This window comes from Hemibagrus wyckioides, linkage group LG06, assembly GCF_019097595.1.
Source record: "Hemibagrus wyckioides isolate EC202008001 linkage group LG06, SWU_Hwy_1.0, whole genome shotgun sequence".
Lineage (NCBI taxonomy): Eukaryota > Metazoa > Chordata > Actinopteri > Siluriformes > Bagridae > Hemibagrus > Hemibagrus wyckioides.
In genome coordinates, this window is record NC_080715.1 from 15217073 (window position 1) to 15244492 (window position 27420).

Here is a 27420-nt window from a genome sequence, read left to right on the forward strand (position 1 = left end):
GGAGACATGCTGCTGTAGGGAAATACTCAAGCATGGTGGTGAGATGTGCCATGACACGACACTCTCTCTCTCTCTCTCTCTCTCTCTCTCACTCTCTCTCTCTCTCTCTCTCTCTCTCACTCTCTCTCTCACTCTCTCTCTCTCTCTCTCTCTCTCTCTCTCTCTCCCCCCCCTCTTTCTTTCTTTCTTTCTTTCTTTCTTTCTTTCTTTCGTTCTTTCGTTCTTCCTTCCTTCCTTCCTTCCTTCCTTCCTTCCTACCTCCCTCCCTCCCTCTTTCTTTCTTTCTTTCTTTCTTTCTTTCTTTCTTTCTTTCTTTCTCTTCCTTCCTCCCTCCCTCCCTCTCCCCTCTTTCTTTCTTTCTTTCTTTCTTTCTTTCTTTCTCCCTACCTCCCTCCCTCCCTCTTTCTTTCTTTCTTTCTTTCTTTCTTTCTTTCTTTCTTTCTTTCTTTCGTTCTTTCTTTCGTTCTTCCTTCCTTCCTTCCTTCCTTCCTTCCTTCCTTCCTACCTACCTCCCTCCCTCCCTCTTTCTTTCTTTCTTTCTTTCTTTCTTTCTTTCTTTCTCCCTACCTCCCTCCCTCTTTCTTTCTTTCCCCTCTCTCTCTCTCTCTCCCCCTCCCTCTTTCTTTCGTTCTTTCTTTCATTCTTTCGTTCTTTCTTTCATTCTCCCTACCTCCCTCCCTCTTTCTTTCGTTCTTTCTTTCGTTCTCCCTCCCTCCCTCCCTCCCTCTTTCTTTCTTTCTTTCTTTCTTTCTTTCTTTCTCTTCCTTCCTTCCTTCCTTCCTCCCTCCCTCCCTCCCTCCCTCTTTCTTTCTTTCTTTCTTTCTTTCTTTCTTTCTCTCTTCCTTCCTTCCTCCCTCCCTCCCTCTCCCCTCTTTCTTTCTTTCTTTCTTTTTTTCGTTTTTTCTTTCTTTCTCCCTACCTCCCTCCCTCTTTCTTTCTTTCTTTCTTTCTTTCTTTCTTTCTTTCTTTCTTTCTTTCTTTCTTTCTTTCTTTCTTTCTCTCTCTCCCCCTCCCTCCTTCTTTCTCTTCCTTCCTTCCTTCCTTCCTTCCTTCCTTCCTCCCTCCCTCCCTCCCTCTCCCCTCTTTCTTTCTTTCTTTCTTTCGTTCTTTCTTTCTTTCTTTCTTTGTGAAGGCCTCCATCAGAAAACTTACAGGAACAGCTTTACCTTTGACTGTAACAAAGTGCTGACACTAGAGACTCCTTCCAAATATTCTAAACAAATATTACTCTAATGATTACATTTGTTGAGTTTGTTATACAGAACCCTTATGCTATAGATAAAATAGATGATGAGAATTATCATAAATTGACCTTGGATCAGATTTGAGAATGTTGAGACTGTTGCTGTGGACTACAGGTTTCTCTAAGAATTCCAGCACTGACGCCAATACAAAAAAATGTACCTTCTGTTTCTCTTTCTCTGTGCAGATGTGTTTGTTCTTTTCCACAAAGCTAAAGAGTGCCTCGTGCTCCCGGGTTAAAGCAGTCAACTTTTTCTTTGCCTGCGGGAAGAAGCATATGTTCTATTGCTGAAAGCAAACGAGCATCTGGCTGTCAAGAAAAAATATAACTCTTATAAAACTGGATGCAGTTATTAAAAAGTTGTTTAGTCATACTCATTAATCTAATGTTTTATAAAACTGTGCAAATGAAATTCTGTGAAGCCTCAAGACTCTATACCCAGTGTTCTGTCTTCAAAAGTGCAGTCTTTTGCAGTATATCAGACATGAAGTGCTGCCAAACATCTCAACGTTTATTTAAAAATGATCACGTTACTCGCACTGCAGAGAGCCGATAAGCCTGCTGTTATTTCCAGCACTGCAGTACCTGAAGTGTTACAGTGAAGTTTAGGTCTAAAATCAGCTGCTTTTAGAAATGAGAGAAAGAAAAAACTGTTAGGTTTAAAAAAAGTTATTTTTATACACTAGATTACCTTTAGTTGTTCATTCCAGTTGTTCACCACAAGTTTCCTTGATTTTTCAATAGCATTCTCCAGCTGCACTCAAATAAAGACAAACAGACATCTTACTGAGATCACTTGTTTCTGACACAGTGAGTCTGTCTGTCTGTCTGTCTATATATATATATATATATATATACACATATATACACACATCCATCTATCTATCCATCCATCTATCTATCTATCCATCCATCCATCCATCCATCCATCCATCCATCCACCCACCTATCTATCTATCTATCTATCTATCTATCTATCTATCTATCTATCTATCTATCTATACATCCATCCACCTATCTATCTATCTATACATCCATCCACCTATCCATCCATCCATCCATCCATCCATCCATCCATCCATCCATCCACTTTTTTCTAGGACAATCTCGTTGTGTTCATTTTTTCACATATAATCACATATTGCTCAAATATTCTTAATTAAAGAACTTTAAACATTTAGCATCTATTTTAAATCCTGCACAGTTTTCCTTACATTGATAAACTTGCATGCAATTATATGTAATTTCTCTGTGAGGGCAGGCTTAGCAATGTGTTTGTGTGTGTGTGTGTGTGTGTGTGTGTGTGAGACACACTGGTCTCTTCCTCTTGGTGTGTTCATCCAGCATTTGACGGATTTCCACGACAGCATCTTGGTGAAGACTTTGCCCTAGTGTTCTGAAAATAAACACAGTCTAGCATTAAATGTATATAAACCCTCAAAACAATGAATATAGACATATCCTACTGTTATATATTACCTGTGTGCATCTGCTGATGAGAACATCTCGTTTGATACAAGGGACCAGGCGTTATACGTAGAGCTTTAGAGAGAGTAAGAACATGTCATACTTTAAACCTAAAACTTCCTCATGTACTAGCTTTTCTGAGCAGCATAGCCTAGGCATGTGAAGCACTCACTTGCTAGTCATCGTTTTAGACACACTGAGGAGTTTCCCAGCGAGTTTCTGCAGCCTTTTAGCGTAGCTGATTTCCAGCTCAGATCTGTGTTTATAGAAGCAGACTTATCTTGCAGCATAAAGCAAATATTTCTCATAACTACACACCGAGGGGGTGACCGCTGCAAGCGTACAGAGCAGTGGCAAGGTGATACAGATATCTGATCTGCATGTCTCTTAAATGTTAAACCAAGCTATTAAATAGATATACAATGGCTTTCCGTTAACATTGAGGTTTTAAACACACTCACGTGACCCTCCAGGATGGGCCTACGCCACATTAAACAGCTAAACACTAAAAGATCTTGAGACATACAGGTTCTTCTCCAAGGACATCAACTCAGGCCATATGGGTAAAAGAATAACTGCAGCTATAATTAAAATTCAATCCACAAGCACTGACCTCAAAATGCAACACTGTCTGGAAAGGGAGAGGCGATTTTCACTTCACTTTGCACTTTATGACCAAATGCATCAAAAGTTCAGGCTTTTATTGCAAACATAAAAGTATAAAGAATCACCCAAGAGAGGCAAAGTGCTTAAATAGACTTTTACCTTTGCTGGAACACTGTTACAAGTTCTTTGCAGAAATATTCCCCATTTTTTGAGAATCTCTTTAGGTCCTGGTACAGCAGGTTGTACTGAAACACGTGATTTAAGTCATAACATAAACTACTGATAAAGGAGACCATTAAAAAAAAAGCACTTTACATACAGAAAGTGTAGAAATGAGTATGATTTCAACCAGAACTGGAAACTGCTGGACTGGATTTAATTGCTATGTTGTGTGTGGATTTGAAAATAGCTGAAACCACTCACGGTGCAGGTACTCAGAGGCTCCTTCATCTTCACACTGGCGGGTGGTTAGTTCTGCACTTTGACCGTTTCCCTCCCTCAGAGCATGTGTGCGGAAATCACCCGGGTGGCCTTACCTTATACAAACCACTACGCCAGAGAGCTTTCAGTCAGTCATACATACAGAGTGCACACGCTAGATATAGAAGGGTATGATAACTGTACACTCTCTCTGATTCTCTGTGGGTTTGCTTTTTTTTTAAAAAATTAAGCCATCTGAATTAAAAACGTTTCCATCCAGTGTTTTTAATGACTGGATATTCTTACAAAAATGCTGGGTGTGAGGTGGGAGAATTCACCCAGCATGGGACACCAGTGAGGGTTCACTCACTCACTCACTCACTCACTCACATTCATTCACTCACTCACATATTCATTCACTCACTCACACACATTCACTCACTCACATTCCCTCACACACATTCCCTCACTCACACATTCATTCACTCACTCACATATTCATTCACTCACTCACATTCACTCACTCACATTCATTCATTCACTCACATTCACTCACACACACACACATTCACTCACTCACACATTCACTCACTCACATATTAATTCATTCACTCACATTCACTCACTCACACACACATTCACTCACTCACATTCCCTCACACACATTCCCTCACTCACACATTCATTCACTCACTCACATATTCATTCATTCACTCACATATTCATTCCCTCACTCACACACATTCACTCACTCACATTCCCTCACACACATTCCCTCACTCACACATTCATTCACTCACTCACATATTCATTCATTCACTCACATTCACTCACTCACATATTCATTCACTCACTCACACACATTCCCTCACACACATTCCCTCACTCACACATTCATTCACTCACTCACATTCATTCATTCACTCACATTCACTCACTCACATTCATTCACTCACACACACACACATTCACTCACTCACACATTCACTCACATTCACTCACTCACACACACATTCACTCACTCACATTCCCTCATACACATTCCCTCACTCACACATTCATTCACTCACTCACATATTCATTCATTCACTCACATTCACTCACTCACATTCCCTCACACACATTCCCTCACTCACACATTCATTCACTCACTCACACATTCACTCACTCACATTCATTCACTCACATATTCATTCATTCACTCACATTCACTCACACACACACATTCACTCACACATTCACTCACTCACATATTCATTCATTCACTCACATTCACTCTCACACACACATTCACTCACTCACATTCCCTCACACACATTCATTCACTCACTCACTCACATATTCATTCATTCACTCACATTCACTCACTCACATTCCCTCACACATTCATTCACTCACTCACATATTCATTCATTCACTCACATTCACTCACACACATTCCCTCACACACATTCACTCACTCACACATTCATTCACTCACTCACATTCATTCACTCACTCACATTCATTCACTCACTCACATTCATTCCCTCACACACATTCCCTCACACACATTCCCTCACTCACACATTCATTCACTCACTCACATTCATTCATTCACTCACATTCACTCTCACACACACACATTCACTCACTCACACATTCACTCACTCACATTCCCTCACACACATTCACTCACACACACATTCACTCACTCACATTCCCTCACACACATTCCCTCACACACACATTCACTCACTCACATTCCCTCACTCACACATTCATTCACTCACTCACACATTCATTCACTCACTCACATTCCCTCACTCACACATTCATTCACTCACTCACATTCATTCACTCACTCACATTCCCTCACACACATTCCCTCACTCACACATTCATTCACTCACTCACTCACATTCATTCACTCACTCACATTCCCTCACACACACATTCATTCACTCACTCACATTCCCTCACTCACACATTCATTCACTCACTCACATTCCCTCACTCACACATTCATTCACTCACTCACATTCCCTCACTCACACATTCATTCACTCACTCACATTCCCTCACTCACACATTCATTCACTCACTCACACATTCATTCACTCACTCACATTCCCTCACACACACATTCATTCACTCACACATTCATTCACTCACTCACATTCCCTCACACACACATTCATTCACTCACTCACATTCCCTCACTCACACATTCATTCACTCACTCACATTCCCTCACTCACACATTCATTCACTCACTCACATTCCCTCACTCACACATTCACTCACTCACATTCCCTCACTCACACATTCATTCACTCACTCACATTCCCTCACTCACACATTCATTCACTCACTCACATTCCCTCACTCACACATTCATTCACTCACTCACATTCCCTCACTCACACATTCATTCACTCACTCACATTCATTCACTCACTCACATTCCCTCACTCACACATTCACTCACTCACATTCCCTCACTCACACATTCACTCACTCACATTCCCTCACTCACACATTCACTCACTCACATTCCCTCACACACATTCACTCACACACATTCATTCACTCACTCACATTCATTCACTCACTCACTCACATTCCCTTACACACACATTCATTCACTCACTCACATTCCCTCACTCACACATTCATTCACTCACATTCCCTCACTCACACATTCATTCACTCACTCACATTCCCTCACTCACACATTCATTCACTCACTCACATTCCCTCACTCACACATTCATTCACTCACTCACATTCCCTCACTCACACATTCATTCATTCACTCACATTCCCTCACTCACACATTCATTCACTCACTCACATATTCATTCATTCACTCACACATTCATTCACTCACTCACATATTCATTCACTCACTCACACATTCACTCACTCACATTCCCTTACACACACACATTCACTCACTCACACATTCCCTTACACACACACATTAATTCACTCACATTCCCTCACTCACACACATTCCTTCACTCACACATTCATTCATTCACACACATTCATTCCCTCACTCACACACACATTCACTCACTCACACACATTCATTCACTCACATTCCCTTACACACACATTCACTCACTCACACACATTCATTCACTCACATTCCCTTACACACACATTCCCTCACACACATTCATTCACTCACATTCCCTTACACACACACATTCACTCACTCACACACATTCATTCACTCACATTCCCTTACACACATTCACTCACTCACATTCCCTTACACACACACATTCACTCACTCACACACATTCATTCACTCACATTCCCTTACACACACATTCACTCACTCACACACATTCATTCACTCACATTCCCTTACACACACATTCACTCACACACATTCATTCACTCACATTCCCTTACACACACATTCACTCACTCACACACATTCATTCACTCAGATTCCCTTACACACACACATTCACTCACACACATCCATTCACTCACATTCCCTTACACACACACATTCACTCACTCACATTCCCTTACACACACACATTCACTCACACACACATTCATTCACTCACATTCCCTTACACACACACATTCACTCACTCACATTCCCTTACACACACACATTCACTCACTCACACACATTCCCTCACTCACACATTCATTCATTCACACACACATTCATTCACTCACTCACATTCATTCACCCACTCACATTCATTCACTCACACACTTATTCACTCACTCACATTCATTCACTCACTCATTCATTCAGTCATTCATTCACACACTTATTCCCTCACTTACATTCATTCACTCACTCATTCATTCACACAGTCATTCCTTCACACACTTATTCACTCACATTCATTCACTCACACTTATTCACTCACTCACATTCATTCATTCACACACTTATTCACTCACTTACATTCATTCACTCACACACTTATTCACTCACTTACATTCATTCACTCACACACTTATTCACTCACTTACATTCATTCACTCACACACTTATTCACTCACTCACATTCATTCACAGTCATTCATTCACACACTTATTCACTCACACATTCATTCATTTACTCACACATTCATTCACTCACTCATTCAGTCATTCATTCACACACTTATTCACTCACATTCATTCATTCACACACTTATTCACTCACTCACACATTAATTCATTCACTCACACATTCATTCACTCACTTTCACTCACTCACACATTCATTCACTCACTCATTCATTCACACAGTCATTCATTCACACACTTATTCACTCACATTCATTCATTCACACACTTATTCACTCACATTCATTCATACACTTATTCACTCACATTCATTCATTCACACACTTATTCATTCACTCACACACATTCATTCACTCACTTTCACTCACTCACACATTCATTCACTCATTCATTCACTCACTCATTCATTCACAGTCATTCATTCACTCATTCATTCACTCACTCATTCATTCACACAGTCATTCATTCACACACTTATTCACTCACTCACATTAATTCATTCACTCACACACATTCATTCACTCACTCACTTTCACTCACTCACACACATTCATTCACTCACGCACACATTCATTCACACACTTATTCACTCACTCACTCACACATTCATTCATTCACATACTTATTCACTCACACATTCATTCATTACAGTTCTCTGAAACTGAGAAGGCCAAACTGTTCCAGCATGACAATGCTCTGGTGCACCAAGCAAGGGGCATTAAAGACATGGTTTGTCAGTGTTGAAGAAGAAGAACTTGGGTGGCCTGTACAGAGCCATGACCTTAACACCACCTTTGGGATGAACTGGAAAACTGAGTGTGCTGATGGATTCCTTGTCTGATATAATCACAGATCCCCACAGCAATGCTCAAAGATCTAGTGGAAAGACTTTATAGTAGAGTGGAGAACAGCAAAAGGAGACTGGACTAAGATGTTCACAAAGCACGTAAAGTGTGATGAAGCGTCAACAAACTTTTGCCCATGTAGTGCACACATAATAGTAATAATAATAATAATAATAATAATAGCAATATTATATTTTCCTATAACATGTTTTCACTCACCCAAATGAACACAGTTAATAACAGATACATGTAGTCAATGAAGATAAACATATGGAAAAAGACAAAACATCTAATAAAATAAGTAATATAGCTTTATACAATACTGATCTGAAAAGACAAAAAAGCAAATAAATAAATAAATAACTAGATTTTGTCTGCTGAGTTTACTCTAAATACCTGACAACATGATTCACTAGCTCTTCTTTCTGAACAGAATCTTTTTTAAAAATGATTTATTTTTACCCATGACATTTCGCTTAAAGCCCAAAATTTAGCTTCAACAGAGAGACAATCAGCTTAGCAAGAGCTAATTAGCTTCCACTCTTCTCCACAGCTTGCTCGCGGAAGAAAAGCAAGAGTTTTACCCTGATTTCAAAGGCATTTTAATGAGTCATCCACTTAGCTCAGTAAAGAATAAGTGTTACATTATACCAAGAACAGGACAATGGGACAATGAAGAGAGATCATTCAAAGCTGAAGAAGCAGAAACATAATAATCGCTGGGTTGTGTTCAGGCTTTTGGCGACGTGCGTAAAGTGTGTGACGGAGTCTCTTAACTTTTACTACACAATGTAATGGTAACGGATCATTTTTTCTTTTGTTGTTCAGATAAAAAAGGGTCATTTAAAGGGGACGTTTCCATCATTTAGAACATAAATAGATTCTGATCAATAGAACTTAATATTAATACTGAGGAAACTGTCATGCACCTGTGGCTACTACCTACAGTATAACACATCACATGGTTCATGTAAACTCAGATGGGGAATCACATTCTAATCAATGACAAAAGGGCTTCCATAAAAGTCAATTAAACGATGTATTCCAAGTCGTTTACCATCCTTTACCCCAGAAACTCTATTATTAGAAGTTCACTGTTTTAAGTACAGGTTTATACTGGATTCAAGGTGAAGGATGATGTGGCAGAATTCCTAACAAAACACATGAGCACATAATACAGTTAGAGAATTCCCATTTTACAGTTCACTAGTGCAAATATAGCAAGTGGTGTCGCTCGTTTGTATAATGCATGGCATCCATTTTATAGGTGAGCAGATCAGACAGCAGCGACCTCGTCAGGGATTTGCGAGAAATCATTCAAGCGAAACACCTCGGACGTTGCTGAATCCTGACACGGTGACTGAACTTTAAATAGTGCGCCATCTCAAAACACTGACAGTAAATTACTAGAAGAAATAGAAAAGAACGTCTCGAGCACAATTCTGCAACCTATATATAGATATAAAAAAATAAATAAATACATAGATGTTACCTGGAGAAAACAGCTGCTCCCACTGACACCAAAACTACATGACCACGGCAGCATGCTAGCATGATACGAGAGATGTTTCCATTCTTTCGAAAATAACACAAGAGTGAGCTATAAGATAGAGGACGGAGCAGTGATTTGATATTCAACCGAGAGCCTATAAATGGACTGAGGAAAAAGAAAAGATAAACGAGGACCAAGGGACAAAAATCATCGTACTGAATCATACTGAAATGCGATTGCATTCACATTATTCTGCATTACGATCCTCCAGTACCAGATGGGTGACCTTGTTGTTTTGACACGCATGTTTTGAGTACTGTACAGACTAACAAGCAGGCTGCGGCAGGCAGAAACAACTCTCGGCGCTTAGTGTTCATCGTGACACGCAGATGACAGGAAACCGTTAGTGCCGTGAGACCCGTTGGTCCCGTTAGTGTGGTGTTTGTGAGCAGACGGCGCCACTTCTTCTTCGTCACTACTTGACTCGATGTCACTGCGGTCATCCTTTGACACCTGGGAAGGAGAAGTGGCATCAGACATGAAAAATGGTTAGGCTGTTAGAAACATTATAGACATGTTTGTTATGATTATACTATATACTATAGTTATATTATACTATAGTATATAGTATACTGTATTTACGTTATTATCAAATCAGCCAATCACGCAGCAGCAGTGCAACGCATTAAATCATGCAGGTCAAGAGCTTCAGAGAAATTTCAGAATGTGTGGAAAATGTAATCTCAGTCATTTTGACTGTGGCATGATTGCTGGTGCCAGATGGGCTGGTTTGAGTATTTCAGAAACTGCTGGGATCTTCAAACAGAACACTCTCTAGAGTTTACACAGAACAGTGCAAATATCAACAAACATCCAGTGTTCCATCGCCTGGAGTTGGAGATCTTTCAATTCTCAACCGTCCAGTTTTGATGAACCTGACCCCAGCATAGCCTCAGATTCCTGTTCTTCCCTGTCTGGACTGGACCCTGACTGCTGTTGTCGTTCAACTGCCTCATTGTTTATTGTATTGTGCTTCCTGAAATGCTTTTCTGCTTACCACAGTTTTAAAAAGTGGTTATTTGAATTACTGCAGCCTTTTGGTTAGTCTGGCCTGACATTCTGCTCTGACCTTTCTCATCAACCAGGGGTTTCTCTATACAGAACTGCGCTTCCCGGGACTATTCTATGCGTGACTCTTGAAGTTTACAGGTATTCCTAATAAAGGGGCCAGTGAGCATACAATGAAAGAGATTTGTACAGGATCCTGCCAGCAAATTCAAACCCTCGCCACTAATTGTTTAAGGTGTGCCTTAAGTAGTCAAATTCTCTAATCAGATGTAATGTCTGAACATTTTTGGATATGCTGTATAATTGAGCTTCTAAGAATTTAAAACCTGTAGTGCTTCATGTGAACAAGCCACGTCTTCTACACCATCATGGTCAGAAGAAAATACATAATATTTTATATATTTCATATGTTGGCTCCTATTCTATATGATTACAAGCTACGTGATTGACATGATATCCAAAAAGGTGCTCCTAAACACCAAGTCATGTGATGCAAACATCAAATATAAATGAACTAGTAAATGAAATGGATCTGATACATACTTTAGATGAATTAAATTATGCTAACTGTTTATTATATCCTACTGTAGCAATACATTTGATTTGATGTACTTTATATATTTCTGCACATACTTACATGTAAAGGATTCCACTTTCCCACCTGAGGCAATGCAGGATTAGCAAAGAGAACAGAGAAGCCGTGAAAAGCAGAAGATGAACTTAGCAGAGGTTAAACATGCATGTGTAGAAGATTTCTTTATCATATAAGCCATTTTTTAAGACTCTGATTAACCAGTTCTTCCCAGTATCAAATCAAATCAATGAAGCATAGATGTGATAACCAGGAAGAGATTAGATATTAGATACAATGAGAGTAGTTAAGGTTTGAGCATGCAGAGAAAATCATGCGTGATGTTAACACGTGTAGGCTGCGGTCTCCTACCTTGCCTTTAGAAATAGCTTTACAGGCTATTTTCACTATGAGATAGGACCAGAAAATGTGTAAACCCTGAAGCAGCACCAGCAGCCCGTTAAACACCCACCAAGATGGGTACGGCCCGACGATCTCCCAGCTTTCGAACAGAGTGGTGTTCAAAATCCTGTGTTCAGATCAGACACAAAATCAGGAATAACATTCACATCATCACCAGGGTCTTTCATTCATTTATTCATGTATTTATGAAATATTCAGCCAAGATGGGACCGAGCTTGGAACAGAAACTAGGATATTCTAGGGAATAACCTGGAATTATAGAAATATAAAATTGAAATAAAAAGAAACTAATAAATAACCGCCCTGGAAATTTCACCCAAGGAATTTACCCATAAGGCTATGCACAGATTTCTCATCACATGAACCAGGTTCTCAAATACAAAATCCTTACAAAAACCAACAAACAAATAAATAAATATCACATAACATGATTATAGTTTTCAATTGGGGATGAGATGAGATTACTGGGACTACTGATCTTGGATGTGAGTTTAAATCCCAGAACATCCAAGCTGCCATTGCTGGTCCTTAACCCTCAACTGCTCAGTTGTATAAATAAGATCAATGTAAGACGCTCTGGATAAGGGAATCTGCTGAATGCCGTAATTGTAAATGTAACCACTTTATTCTGCTCATGGTCACAGTGGACCAGATGTCTATCCCAGAAACCCCTTGGAAGTGACATTAGTGCATTAGAACACACTCAAATACTGAGTAGTCAGTGAGCCTACCCACATATTTCTAGCAGATGGAAGGAGATCCAGGAGAGAACATAAAAAACTTCACACCCAGTAAGCAAGCTCAGGATCGAACATTAGACCCTGGAGCAGTGAAATACCAACACCGCTTCACCTCCTGCTTGCATAATCACTGTTTCATAACCCGATACTCACACATGTGCATTGAAACACTGATGCTTGAGAGGTTCTTTTGGCTTTTAAAGAAAGTAAATTCACAAAATTCTTAATACAAGAACAGAAAGTTGAACTGTAAAATGATTTAACATAATGCTGTTTTTGGAAACCTGAACTCCTAAATACAGTAATAGAGACATGATACACTGCCATTCAAACTCAGTTCAGCATTGTCACTATACCAGACAAAACATCAGCAAAACAAGCTCATATTCTTATAAAACAACCATGCAGATTTGTATATAGTTGGTAATCACGCGTAATACACAACCCTTATATCTGGAATACAGCAATTCTGCCACTAAGTCGATTTAATCATCCATCCATTGTCTATACCCGCTTTATTCCTAATTAGGGTCACGGGGATCTGCTGGAGTCTATCCCAGCACACACTGGGCGAAAGGCACAGGTACACCCTGGACAGGTCACCAGTCCATCACAGGGCCAGATATAGACAATCACACACACTCACACTCACTCCTATGGGCAATTTCGAATTACCAATCAACCTAATGCCCATGTTTTTGGACTGTGGGAGGAAACCGGAGTACCCGGAGTAAACCCACGCAGGCACGGGGAAAACATGCAAACTCCACACAGAAAGGCCCCAGCCTGTTCGAACCCCAGATTCAAACCCAGGACCTTCTTGCTGTGAGGCAACACTGCTAACCACTAAGCCACCATGCTGATTTAATCAATTGTTTCATATTCATAGCATTTTAATTTCCTTATTTTAACAGCTCATCTAACTGACCTAAAAGATTGTACACTGTAAGTAAAAAATAATCATGGTGGTGTGTACTGCTCTAGAAAATGATAAATCAATGACACAGCGGTGGTATATGGTCCAGTACCAAGTGTCCCTGTACAAGTTTACAGTAAGTCGTGAAGTGTTTTATTCACCTTATACAACAGCAGTTTGCCAACAGTAATATCTTTTTTGGTCAAGCTATAAGACATCATACTTTCTTAGCTGTTTTAGTTATAGTGTTGTGAAATGTCCATTAAATAAGTAGTTATATAAGTAGTTAAATAAGTAAATTCTAGTAGTTACTATAAGCAGTCATTCCCTCAGCAGCTGCACTATTTTCCTCTCTTTTTTCTTTCTCTTGATGAGACCAAATGTTAGAAACTTTTATGTTTTATGTTAGATAAATTTATAAACCATCTGTCCAAAAGCCTTACCTGTTTCAGAGAACTCAAAGGAACAGCCTTCCATTTAAAAGAGGTATAACATGGTATAACCGTGGTATAGCATTAAATAAAACATACGAGAGGGATTTGAATGTGAAAGTTGAAGGTGTTGCCGCTGGGTAGAATAAGCTTACAGTCTCCCAGGTGGCTTCATACCTTGTGGATGCTTGTGGTGTTTTTTTTCTAAGCTCTTGCACATGAATTTGGCGATTTTTGTTTTTCAAATCCTCATGGCAGATGTTAAAGAGAAAGGAATTTGTGTTTCTACTTGATAAAACTGAAGCCAAATTAGTGACTATGCTAGAGCAATGTTTTCAAGACCACCCAGTCCTGTTGCATCTCTGAAACCAAAAGAGCTTGTCAGGATTATTCGCACATCAAGACAATGATTATCAAGTTTTTTGGACGTTAGCAGGCTTGTCTACAAGACTGCATGGGCAAAATTGTCTGGAGAAGTGGTGCACCCAGAGACTGGATCAATGCACACACTGCAGTATCAGCCAAGAAGTTTTTAACCAGAAAGCTAATGATGATTGCATTTTTTTTCTTTTTACATTAACAGACTTGTTCATAGAGACTTTGCTCCTGCTGGACAGACTGTTAATCAGTGTTTTTCCATTGCATCAGGAAAAAACAATGCACACACACACACACACACGCTAAGCATCTTTTCCCTTTCAGTCTGGTGAATATAATAAATGTTAAAAAAAAATAACCACACTGTGCTCTCAAGATTTTAACCTGAATCAGTTTGTACAGGACTATTGTCATGGTGCAAGATACAGTTCTGGGTGAACCACTTCAAGACATTTTCTCCTAATGCTTTCCCATAGACGATTCTATTAAGATGCATTTGAAAAAACGCAATCACTATTTTCTTGATGGTCGACTTGCCTGACATCCATTTCTTGGTTTTGGAGATGCACCAGGATGTGCTAGTCTAGTCTAGAAGATTGGACTAGTGTAATCACTGCTTTAGCTGCAGTTTTATAGAACAAATAGTATTTGCTCATCAACATCTGCCATGGATAATAAAGAACAAAAATCAGCGAACGCATGCGTATACATGATAGCTTAGAAAAAAATCCCACATGAATCCATATGGTATGGGGCCACTCAGCAGACTGTATAAGTATATTAATTAGTGACAAAACCCACACCAAAGCCTAAACCTAGTGGCAAAACCCACATCAAAGCCTAAACCTAGTGGCAAAACCCACACCGAAGCCTAAACCTAGCGGCAAAACCCACATCAAAGCCTAAACCTAGTGGCAAAACCCACACCGAAGCCTAAACCTAGTGGCAAAACCCACATCAAAGCCTAAACCTAGTGGCAAAACCCACACCGAAGCCTAAACCTAGCGGCAAAACCCACCCCGAAGCCTAAACCTAGTGGCAAAACCCACACCAAAGCCTAAACCTAGTGGCAAAACCCACATCAAAGCCTAAACCTAGTGGCAAAACCCACACCAAAGCCTAAACCTAGTGGCAAAACCCACACCAAAGCCTAAACCTAGTGGCAAAACCCACACTGAAGCCTAAACCTAGCGGCAAAACCCACATCAAAGCCTAAACATAGTGGCAAAACCCACACCGAAGCCTAAACCTAGTGGCAAAACCCACACCGAAGCCTAAACCTAGTGGCAAAACCCACACCGAAGCCTAAACCTAGTGGCAAAACCCACATCAAAGCCTAAACATAGTGGCAAAACCCACACCAAAGCCTAAACCTAGCGGCAAAACGCACATCAAAGCCTAAACATAGTGGCAAAACCCACACCAAAGCCTAAACCTAGTGGCAAAACCCACACCGAAGCCTAAACCTAGTGGCAAAACCCACACCGAAGCCTAAACCTAGTGGCAAAACCCACACCAAAGCCTAAACCTAGCGGCAAAACCCACACTGAAGCCTAAACCTAGCGGCAAAACCCACATCAAAGCCCTAACCTAGTGGCAAAACCCACCCCGAAGCCTAAACCTAGCGGCAAAACCCACATCAAAGCCCTAACCTAGTGGTAAAACCCACCCCGAAGCCTAAACCTAGCGACAATACCCACACCAAAGCCCTAACCTAGCGGCAAAACCCACATCAAAGCCTAAACCTAGTGGCAAAACCCACACCGAAGCCTAAACCTAGCGACAATACCCACACCAAAGCCTAAACCTAGCGGCAAAACCCACATCAAAGCCCTAACCTAGTGGCAAAACCCACACCGAAGCCTAAACCTAGCGGCAAAACCCACATCAAAGCCCTAACCTAGTGGCAAAACCCACATCAAAGCCTAAACCTAGCGACAATACCCACACCAAAGCCCAAACACGGTGACAAAAATGGCAACAAAGCCTAAACTTAGTGGCAAAACCCACACCAAAGCCTAAACCTACTACATCATAGCCTAAACCTAGTGACAAAACCCACACCAAAGCCTAAACCTACTACACCATAGCCTAAACCTAGTGACAAAACGCACACCAAAGCCTAAACCTACTACACCATAGCCTAAACCTAGTGACAAAACCCACACCAAAGCCTAAACCTACTACACCATAGCCTAAACCTAGCGGCAAAACCCACACCAAAGCCTAAACCTATTGCCAAACTACAACATTTGCATATGCTGTGTTCGAATTCCGGGAATTTCTGGATCTCTGCTTGTAGAGTGACATAGCCTAGCATACCCACTGCATCCCAAATAGCAGCAAAATCAAAAACTGAATAAAGAAATATGAGTAGATCTGTATGCAGTAGACTAAACCCTGCCAAAGCCATAAAATAAATCTACAGTATAAAGCAACTCTGTAATCTTCCATCCTGCCATCCTTCCCTCAATCCTTGAGAAATGAGATGTTACTCTACAGTAAATCTGATCACTGAGACTGGACTCATTAAGAAAAGTGCCATTCCTTGCTTTGGAGAAGCTTTCAGTGTCAACCTGACTGAAGTAACAGCACCCAAAATGACTGTATTTAATGTCTGAATGAGTCAGTAGTTGGGTTGATGACAGATCAGGGACAGTGACGTCACGGCACATGGAAACAGGCTTACAGAAAGAAAAGCCGTGACAACACTGCTGTGTTCAGATGTAAAATACCTATTCACAAAAGCCTAGTATACTTAAAGGGATTCATGCAGATCCAAATATATTCAACCTGCAAGACAAATCAAAAATATTAGCTTCAGGTATTATTTTACCTATTATTAGAGCACAAAGAAATTTGAGTAAAAGAAATGAAAAGTTATGTGGTTTATCCTCTCTAGTCATGATTTGTATATTCCTATTTTGCCAGAACATATGATACATACAGTAACTTTTCTACATATGTATTCCAGTCATATCCACATGTTCAAAATCAACGAAGTCAAGGTCCTTCCTTGTTCATTCGAACAAGTTTTAAGTATGCAAGAACTGCAGTACATTGCAGCTACTACAAAGCAAAACATGAGCAATGCTCCCAATAACCTCTCTCTCTTACATTTTCCTTTGATAAGGATCTATGCTGTAGCCATAGTAACTGTCACTTGGCAACAATTCAGATGCCTAAATCCTAGAGGGGAAAAAGTAGAAAGTAACGCGTCATTCAGATATCCTGGTCAGTGATATACCGCCAACAGATGGCGCTCAACGATCCAAAAAAACAAAGTGTCTCCTTGAAGGCAGCCAAGAGTGACTGAGCGTTAAAAAAAACCTAATAAATCACACAATGTAAGTGGCTAAGCGCAGCAGCAAGTGAGAAATGTAATAGGTAATCTGGCACAATGAGCCTGGAGATCATGTGCAACGTTCAGCTATCTGACCAATCAGTAATCAGACCAGGGTGAACAGGAAGCGATGCCAAATGATAACAAGCAGGACACGTTACCAGAGGGAAGATTAATTATACAAGAGATCGAACTCTGGGATTGCAATAATAGATGTAGTGCTAAGATTAGGGTTTCCAGGTATGCAGGCTTACACAAGCTAATTACTTAAACTGCTTCTAAAGTTCAACATCATGGCTATCACTGACTTTAAGTAACCCGATTTTTTAAGGAAGCTGTACAACATCTTTTTTTAAACCAATTTTTTTCACAGGAGGTTGTATAAACATACACAAGTAATGTTACAAAGGGGTACACATGTGACAAGAGACAAGAGTGTAAGTTTAAGATCTTATACTGCTGAGAAACTGCACAGATGATGAAGAAGTGTCCAGAGTATGTAGAAATCTGTATTCAACAGGCCACCTGTAACATACACATGATTGCTCTGCTGTTTATGTTTAAGATTTTATATGAATGGAGAACTGCTGGAGTCACTAGCATGTGCATTATCAACTTGCTTGGACAATATGCTGTCCTCCAGCCCCCATATTAATACACACACACACTCTTACAAAGATACACACACACACACTCACATTTTACTCTGTGAAGCACTACCACTGACATTATTAATGCAGTGAATTAATACCATCCCTACACCCAAACCTAAGCCTAATCTTGATAAGATAAGAAACCATTCAGCACATTTAGTTTTTTCTTTTAGCTTAATTTTAAATAAAAACTTGCATAGAAGTGAGTGAGAACAATGAATAGAGTAAACGTTCTTACCAGACAGGATATAAGCCCAGTCTGGAGCTGATGAACACCAGTGCAAACATGATGAACAGGACATTGCAAAGCCTTTGATACTTGGCATAGTTAGCCATTTTGGCAGCCTGCAAACAAACAAACAAACAAACAAACGTATATGATATTTATGCCGAATTTATTTCATCATATATCCTAAATCATCTGAATCATCCTGTTTCTCAGCTACTTCCACTACACCTAACAGAAAGAGTTAATCAGGGGTGAATCATCTGGTACTTACATTTTATTGGTACATTGGACGTTTTCTCAGGGTCGCCTGGCATGTAAATGCACTTTAGACATGGAAAATTATTGAATATCTGTCTTTTCCTAATTTGCCTGCTTTAGAGAAGTCCACCAAGCAGAAATATGTAAGTATCAGTGTCAGAGATCATAAACTGAACGCTGGGTTAGTGCTACAAGATGATTACCAGATATAGAAATAGTAACTGAAGGCTCCTACTGTGCAACTATAGAACCAAGATCCTCAGTGCCACTGCTGTATCTGATACACTTGTCTCAACCACAAAACCACAATACCACTACCGTGTGTGTCACTGCTAGGCTGAGACAAATAATATCTAACCCGAGGCGATCCTATGACGATTAATAACCAATGATACATAGGCAATAGCATCAGATGGGTCAGTAACTGTGTATCTACAAATACAATGGCTAATGGTAGTTTGTAATGTACAAAACACATGCTCTGAATAAACATTTTATTATAATATTCTGAAACAGGTCCCGGAGCTGCATTTAAGAGTAAGTTAAGTTATTGGTTATGGCAACAGGAATCATTACAGAACCCGGAGACTGATCTCAGGATGCTGTTCGCAAACATTATTATTCTTACCTCCAACAGCACATCTGAAGCGTCATGGAGACACAGGACGAGCGTGCCCACTCGAGCCATGTTATTCACGTAAGATAACATGATCAGGGAGACGGTGGCAACATGGTGCATGAACATGAGCAGACAATCCTGTGAAAATAAACTCAGTCAAGCCACAACACTCACAATGACATCATTTAATAAACACATCTTTATATCTATATCATACCAAAGAGGTTTTTTTTAAAACATAGATCTAATACAACTGCCCTGTAAAAGGTATTGAGACAAAGATTTCAAGGCTGTTTTTTTTTTTTGCTGTAACTAAGATGTGAAAGACAAAGTAAAGTCTTTTAGTGAACATAACTGCTGCTAGACTTTCTTCATATAAACACTCCCAGTAATTCCTCAGCAATGACTCTTGCAGGATTTTTGGAGCTGGTTGGACACTTCCCTTTGTCGAAACTTTCTTCCTAGCGATTCATAACAGGCAGTGTAAACAGTACTGTGCCTTTTCTCTCAAAACCTCTTCTGCATAGCTTTATTTTGTTTTGTTTTTTTTACCTCAATATTACCCAGTAAATTAAAAAAGAAAATCTGCCAGGCAGTTTGACTAAACCTAAAATCATACTAATGACCCAAAATAGAAATTTCTGTGCTTACTACTGGAATAATTGGAAAACTTGTTGTTCAGTTGATAGAGCTCCATGTTAGTTGTTAGTTAGGAAGAATACTGTGTAAAGGTTTTTTACACAAAATTTCTCTTGCAGCTCAAAACAAATCCAATTAAATAAGGTAGCAGTGTGCAGGCCAGAAGTAACAGATTAAAAATAAATAAAATAAAATAAATAAATAAAAAAATGAGGTTACACTAAAAAAAATAATATGTTCGCAGTCAGATTTAAGAAAAACAATTCTGTCTAGTTTAAATAAAAAAATATTACGTTTGTTAACAAAATGCAATTTCATTGCTTATGCTAAATCTAACTGAAACAAGTTTGTAATTAGTAGAATGATGTAGAGTGAGTGTGATCAAGTATTAAAGCAGACCAGTTACACTGTGGAATATTAATAGGAAGATAGGACATTTTTACTATAGTATTAAACGTAGGTGATTAAAACATGAAAGGTTGACTAGGGCAGTGGTAATGTTGCAAAAGGTTAGCATTGTGGGACTGATTCTCTGCTCAGTGCTATTCTTTCAGTGCTTTAAAAAAGAAACACACTCACAAATCACGTTCCATGTGCAAAAACTGATCGTGTTAACGTTAAACAATTCACTCATGTGGAACAGTGCTAAGCATTTGGGTTAAGTGAATTCTAAGAGCTTTATTTCAAGTGTGCATACTCCACTCGCTGTCATATCTAACCATTCCCCACTGTGAATCTTTACTGCTGAAAACTATAAAGTTTAATCTTCGTCTTCTCCACGAATTGGACATTGTTCTGCTAGGAAACCGCCAAGAAACTAACAACAGGCTTCACTAGTTCAGAACAGCAATCCTGTTGCTCAGAGGTGATGTAGTGCACGCTCTCCTGGTGACTCATAGGACTGCAGTGGCACAGCAGGACAACAACCAGCTGAACAGGAGTCAGATGAAGATGAAGGTGGTGATGAAGAGCAGCGTGTGAAACAGAATGGAAGCATGGCAGACAGACAGGAGGAAAGGTACTGGAGCGGGCAGGGGGTACAGCAGGTCTTCAGCGCATGGTGGAGATTGTGCAAGAAAATAACTGAAAGGAGAAAGAAAAACAACAACAAAAAATATACAGACAACAATCAACACAGATTTTTGAGAGCTGAAAGGATGAGTAACAGGACGGCAGCGTAGAGCAGAAAGCAAAGGCCAAGAAAGAGAGAAATAGATTGAGGGGGTTAAATACAGTGCAGTCTATAAGCAATTATGCAGGGTTACAAGTTCTGTCTCATTATTCCAGCAGATTGGATTTGAAATGAAACAATGAGATTAAAGTGTTGAGTGACAGTTTAATTTGTGGGTATTTACGTCCCACTCTAAGCTGTGAAGCAGTTTCCTGGTCACTTTATAGACATTGTTTCGTTTTGAAATCCAATGTACAAGAATAGAGAATGAAAACAGCACAAATTGTTAGTGTTCAATTACTTAACAGACTGCCTGAGACCAGCATGCAGGCCAGGAGAAATAGAAGAAGCAATAAGTCTCGGTGATTCAGCAGCAGGGGTGTCGCATAGTCCCTTTTTTACTGGAGCATGAGCTAGTAAAATTTTGCTGGGCCCCAGTATAATTTCCATGCTAAATCATTAGATTAGAGAAGACACATTGAAAATAGCCTTTGCGATTCATCGAAAACAAAAATATCCTGTGCAATCCTGCTCAATCACATCCCCCCCCCCCAACGCAGTGCTCCGCCTCCCTTCACACTCCCTCATTGAAACCTTGACTTTTAGTCAGATGATCCATGAATAATTCATGTTCATAATATGACACTGTAGCTGAAGACCGAGGCGAGGAAACTACCAGGCTAAAGCTTATCGCTGTGTTAATGAGCAGTATGCAAATTTGTACTTAGTTGAATGAGGACCTTCCTGTCTCTAGATCTAATTTACTTGCCATCGATTTGATCAATAAGCTTGTTAACTGCTAAATGAATGTTTGCTCAGCTCTTCTACTTTGGCATTCTGTACAGACGATGCGATTTGTCATCATCACTGAAAACTTGTTGAAATGATTTATTCATTTAGGTAGATAGTTAGCCAGCTATATAGTTAGTTTACTCATGAAAATGCTAGTTGTGGATTTAATGAAACAAACAAACGCTTGTCTTAAAGTTACCAGAACTGAATGTTTTGGTTCTGTTTCTGCAGAAAAATTACTTCCCAGAAGTGAAATTCCCGCACTCCATCCTAGAAATTTTGATGTACTTTTGTAAAATTCTTTAGAAACGCAAGAATCGATCTCTAGAAATACCCTGGGACAGCTTCATGTGTCATTCAGTGAAAGCTTGACATTTATTGAAGGTTGTCAAACTTTTTTCTTCTTTGTTTTGTACTTCAGATGTAGCTGAGCAGAAAAGAATTCTGAAATATTGTTGTTGACATTGGTAGACTTACCCAAAATATTTTAACTTGATTTTTTACTTTTTCAGTAAATGTACTGTAGGTCTAAGTCATAACTATATGCCTCAAAGTACACCGAGTACTGTGTACGAGTTACTGCAAGCTTTCACAGTGTAGAGGAGCAATGCATAGCAATGCACAGTTTGAGATCATTACACCCCTAAGGCCATGTGTCTTGCACCAGAAATTATTCATTTAAAAAACAGAATGAAATGATCTAGCTTAACAATGCCTTTTGTAGCTCATTGTTGAACTTTCAGCTGCTTCCTACGTGTGTGATGGGTCACCACAGCGGACCAAGTGGTCTGCACACACAACTCAGCACATCTGACGCAACCCTCCCATTTTTATCCGGGCTTGGGACTGGCACTGCATCCAGTGGCTGTGGTTTAGGCACTGACTGGGAATTGAACCCGGGCCTTCTGCATGGTAAGCGAGAAACATACCACTGAGCCACCAGTGCCCATCTTTTGTAGCTTGTATTAATAGAAAAAAATGGAAATAATTGCATGTACGTGTTTGCATCTTCTCAGTTATAAGTTGCTTTAGAGAAAATCCTGAGCCAAATAAGTACTTTGCAGCTCTAAAAAAGTCAGTGACTAGATTCGTAAAGCACTAGATTTTTGGATTAAAAAAAAAAACAAAAAACAAAACAATTCACTGAGGGAAAACATTACTTTGAGCTAAATAACACACGAGCAAAATGGTGTCTTACTTCAGAAGTTTTTAGAGGTCATCTGAATAATCCTAATGATCAACACACTGGAACTACTATCATTGTTCAGCATTAAAGCGCCTAAGTGTATTTATATCAATATTTAGTTTCTTTCAGTAATGCTCATGCTTTGTATAGCCTTTGGGCACCTGTAATGCATAATAATCACTAAACACAGCTCTATAAGCTCTTGCTGGTATTATTGCATACTCTAGTTCAATTGGTTTGGTTGAGAGAACTGAAATCTTAAAGGATATGGGAGCTGGATCCTTTGGTAAATGCTGTGTATTTCTAAAGAACTGCTTCTCTCCGCTAGTTTTATGATGTAATGCTTACTGTATTGCATTGCTGCTTTGTCTGTTAAATAAAGGATAAATAATAATAATAATAATAATAATAATAATTATTATTATTATTATTCTTAATTATAATTATTAATAACTTCTTCAGTGAGTGCACTTCCTCTGTTTCCTTATCTGGAAAGATCTGATTAAAGGTTTCACAAAGTAGTTTCAGAATAATTTGTTTATGCCTGTTTAAAAATGAACTGATGTATTTTTAAGCAATTAAAGGTCTCACTACGGATATAATGATATGGAACCAGATGGAGCAAGTAGTATAATTAATACAAAAAGAAAACGTGACCCTTACATGCATCTAAAGCGTGGATCATACACTCTTCTGCAATGTGTGTTCTCAGCTATGAGTAATTAACGTGGATTCATTAGAATATTATTAGATGATAGTTTATCAGAAAAGTGGTAGAAATGGACAGGTGTGTGTGTGAGTGAGAGAGAGAGAAAGAGAGAAAGGATCTAATCTTATCCCTATCCATTACATAACCATGAAACTACTAAGATTGAACAATGCATTATATCACAAGTTCTCATTGACAGTGTAATAAGAATGATGTGGAGAAAACTATTACATACAATATATGCTCGGAAACCCATCTCATACATGAGCTTTCCACAAAACATCAGCAAAAAAAGCTTATAATTACACAATTGTTTAGTATGTCTTTTTGTACTGTAGCTTCAAGATATCCCTTTATTAGAGCTTCCTGACCAGGTTCTAGCATGACAAGTCACCGCTGTACAAAGTGAGCTCCATAAATTCAATGTTGATACGGAAGAATACAAGTGACCTGCATGAGCCCTGATATCAACCGCATCATACAATTTTGGGATGGACTGGAATGTGGCTGTTAGCCCAAAGTCACTAAAGTGTTTAAAAGGGCACAGTAAATTAGCACAGTAATGTTCCAGCATCTAGTGGAGAACCTTCCCATAAGAGCAGAGGCTGTTAGAGCAGCAAAAGGGGAATAAGCAAATATAGGTGTCCGCATACTTTTGGCTATAGGGTTTATACACAAGCAAAGACAGATGCACACTTAAAGAAAGCTGCATTCGTGATTTTTTTAAATTTCAAGACTGTTATGTACTACAGGGTATAGTCAGTGTTTTCTCCAAATACCAAACATGTTAAACAGACCTACTTCTCTCATTTGTTCATGTTCATTTCTACTGACTGTAACTACGTGCACTTTCTCAGTCCCTGTTACGTATTTGTCAGTGACACACTGACTGAAAATATTAAACAGAAACTAAAGCTCAGGGCTGTTTCTCTCAGTCACTGATACACTGCCTGTATCTACAGTCTGGGCTAGAAAGAAATCAGCCATGTCCTTGCTTTCTTCATACCACTGTGTGTATTTTTCTCATGACGGTCAGTGGTGCTGTTCCACTAGGTTCCAATATGTAAGCCCAAAATATTAGTTACATTTTGTTAACAGTAAATAATCTGATATGGATGAAAAGTAACTGTATATTTATGTCTTTTATTTTTAAATATAACAGGAAGATTGGCCTAGAGTGCCTATTAATGGAGAGAATTACTAGTAATATCTCCACACAGTACAGAGATCTCCGCTCTGCTTTTTCCCCACCCCGGCGCTCATAACCGTCTCCCTCAACACTCAGCATGAATTAAAGCCATACAATAAATAGTACGACATACCCACAGGCATAATCATTTTGACCAACCCAAGAGAAAATGTAGCAGTCATTTATTACAGAAGTGCTTAAAAGTGAACTGAGTGTGCTCATTAATAATGCTATTGTTCTGATGGCTTTAATATAACAGCATGAGTCAGTGGTGGAGAGGAACTGAACTGATGACCAGACAGTCATTCAAACCTAGCAAAGAAGAAATAGTGAGACAATGACCTGTCATATCAGATGACAAACAAAGAACCACATAAATCCACATGGCTAGTCCAAACAAGACAGCTGCTAGATTATACACGGACACTGTTGCTTTTATTTCACCCTAGCCTCTTTAATCGTATTTTTTAGTAAACATCATGAAATCTTCCATCACTATAGCAAAGCTAGGAATGGTATGTAGTTGGGACATACTGTAGGAAGGGTAAGTCAGGAGATTTAGGGGGATGGTGGCTCAAGTGGTTAAGGCTCTGGGTTGTTGATCTGCTTTATGCCCCAGCATCACCAAGCTGCCACTGTTAGGCCCACTGTTAGCTACGCCTACTCTCTCATCCTAACTTCAGAAGCTGGGATATGTAAAGAAAACAATTCCACTGTGCTGTAATGTAATAAGTGGAAATAATAAAGGCTTCTTCTTCTTTTAAAAAAGGGAAAGATCCACCTTCATACCTTCCTCCTGATGTCTGTGAACTGGGAGAAGAGCAGAGATAGGTAGAATGACAGCTCCAAAATGTAGTAATAGTGCAGGTCCACTGTTAGAGCCTGTGCAAAGAAAGTAAACATTTTTATTTTTCGAAAAAATGAGAAGAAACATGAGCAATTTGTGGGTTAAAGAGCCGACAGTCCTTAAGGTTAAAGTCCTCATCATCTGGATAACTATCCACTGAGTAACAAGAGAGAAATTGAAATGGCATGCAAATACTGTTTAGACCGATTCATTTTCTATAACAGCAGCCCAGGAAGTATTAGAGGTTATATTAACGTAACAATTTAGAGGTTTATAATAACATACGCAAGCAAATGCTTTACGGTTTTTATAACGATTTAAATGGAATCAAAATGAGTTTGCAGTCTGAAGGGTGAAGCGTATAGTTTTCATCAACATTCATTTAGCATTTCGGGAGAGAATGTACAGCGGCAGCATTTTCTGCATATCTTAATACAGTGGAACCTCGACATCCGAATGCCCTGCCTTATGAATATTCGCCTTAAGAATTGAAATTTTTGGCATACGAAGCATTTTTGTCATACAAACAAACCATGTACATCCACTGTTTCAAAAGAGTCATCCCACGGCACCAACGTTGCCTTCTGCATGCGTTCAAAAGCTACCTTATTTTCAACGTGTTTTTGTTGTGGGTGGTCTGTTCTATTTTTAGCCCAAGCTTGGTGACACGACTTCCTGTGAGGACCCTTGACATAGAATGCTTGGCTTGGGTCAGTTCTTTGTAAGCAGCAATACAGTTTACATACAGTACGCTTCCTACTGGTAATACTGGTAATATTTTTGGGTGGCTGGAACGGATTATCTGCATTCACATTATTTTTTATGGGAAAATTTGTTTCGCAATGCAAATTTTCACCTTAAGAACTCGCCTCCAGAACAGATTAAATTCATAGGCCGAGGTTAATGTATCTGTATCGTATTAACTGCACTATAGAGATTAAAAAAAGAATGCAATAACAGGAATGTTTCTCATGGATGTTTCATGACATTAAATGCAACTCTAAAGGGATCAGTACAAACATAGTTTTTTTTAAATCAATAAGAAACTGCTAGTGTTAGCAAATCATAGTGGTATAAAAGAAAAACAACAATTTGGGATGTGCTGTTGTTGGGAAACAATCAATTTCAGTGTGAAGACATGCCATCACA

At 39.3% G+C, this 27420-nt stretch overlaps 2 protein-coding genes across 8 annotated transcripts in view; both read right to left on the reverse strand.

The window, feature by feature from the left end:
• Nucleotides 1-4626, reverse strand: part of nostrin (nitric oxide synthase trafficking) — a 13792-nt gene extending 9166 nt beyond the window's left edge. For 2 of the 5 annotated variants that reach the window (XM_058393650.1, XM_058393654.1), the window contains exons 1-7: nucleotides 3476-3730; nucleotides 3324-3341; nucleotides 2883-2966; nucleotides 2723-2785; nucleotides 2558-2639; nucleotides 1935-1997; nucleotides 1405-1503 (exon numbers count right to left, since the gene is read on the reverse strand). In XM_058393650.1, coding sequence (XP_058249633.1) covers nucleotides 1405-1503; nucleotides 1935-1997; nucleotides 2558-2639; nucleotides 2723-2785; nucleotides 2883-2966; nucleotides 3324-3341; nucleotides 3476-3612 — 546 coding nt within the window. In that variant the 5' untranslated portion in view covers nucleotides 3613-3730. The other 3 variants (XM_058393652.1, XM_058393653.1, XM_058393651.1) reach the window with 3 other exon arrangements.
• Nucleotides 4627-9659: 5033 nt separating this feature from the next.
• Nucleotides 9660-27420, reverse strand: part of cers6 (ceramide synthase 6) — a 35491-nt gene continuing 17730 nt past the window's right edge. Inside the window, exons 6-11 of one of the 3 annotated variants that reach the window (XM_058393330.1) lie at nucleotides 26214-26306; nucleotides 19748-19876; nucleotides 18871-18977; nucleotides 12121-12277; nucleotides 11815-11838; nucleotides 9660-10622 (exon numbers count right to left, since the gene is read on the reverse strand). In XM_058393330.1, coding sequence (XP_058249313.1) covers nucleotides 10476-10622; nucleotides 11815-11838; nucleotides 12121-12277; nucleotides 18871-18977; nucleotides 19748-19876; nucleotides 26214-26306 — 657 coding nt within the window. In that variant the 3' untranslated portion in view covers nucleotides 9660-10475. The remainder of the gene's footprint in view (nucleotides 10623-11814; nucleotides 11839-12120; nucleotides 12278-18870; nucleotides 18978-19747; nucleotides 19877-26213; nucleotides 26307-27420) is intronic. The other 2 variants (XM_058393331.1, XM_058393332.1) reach the window with 2 other exon arrangements.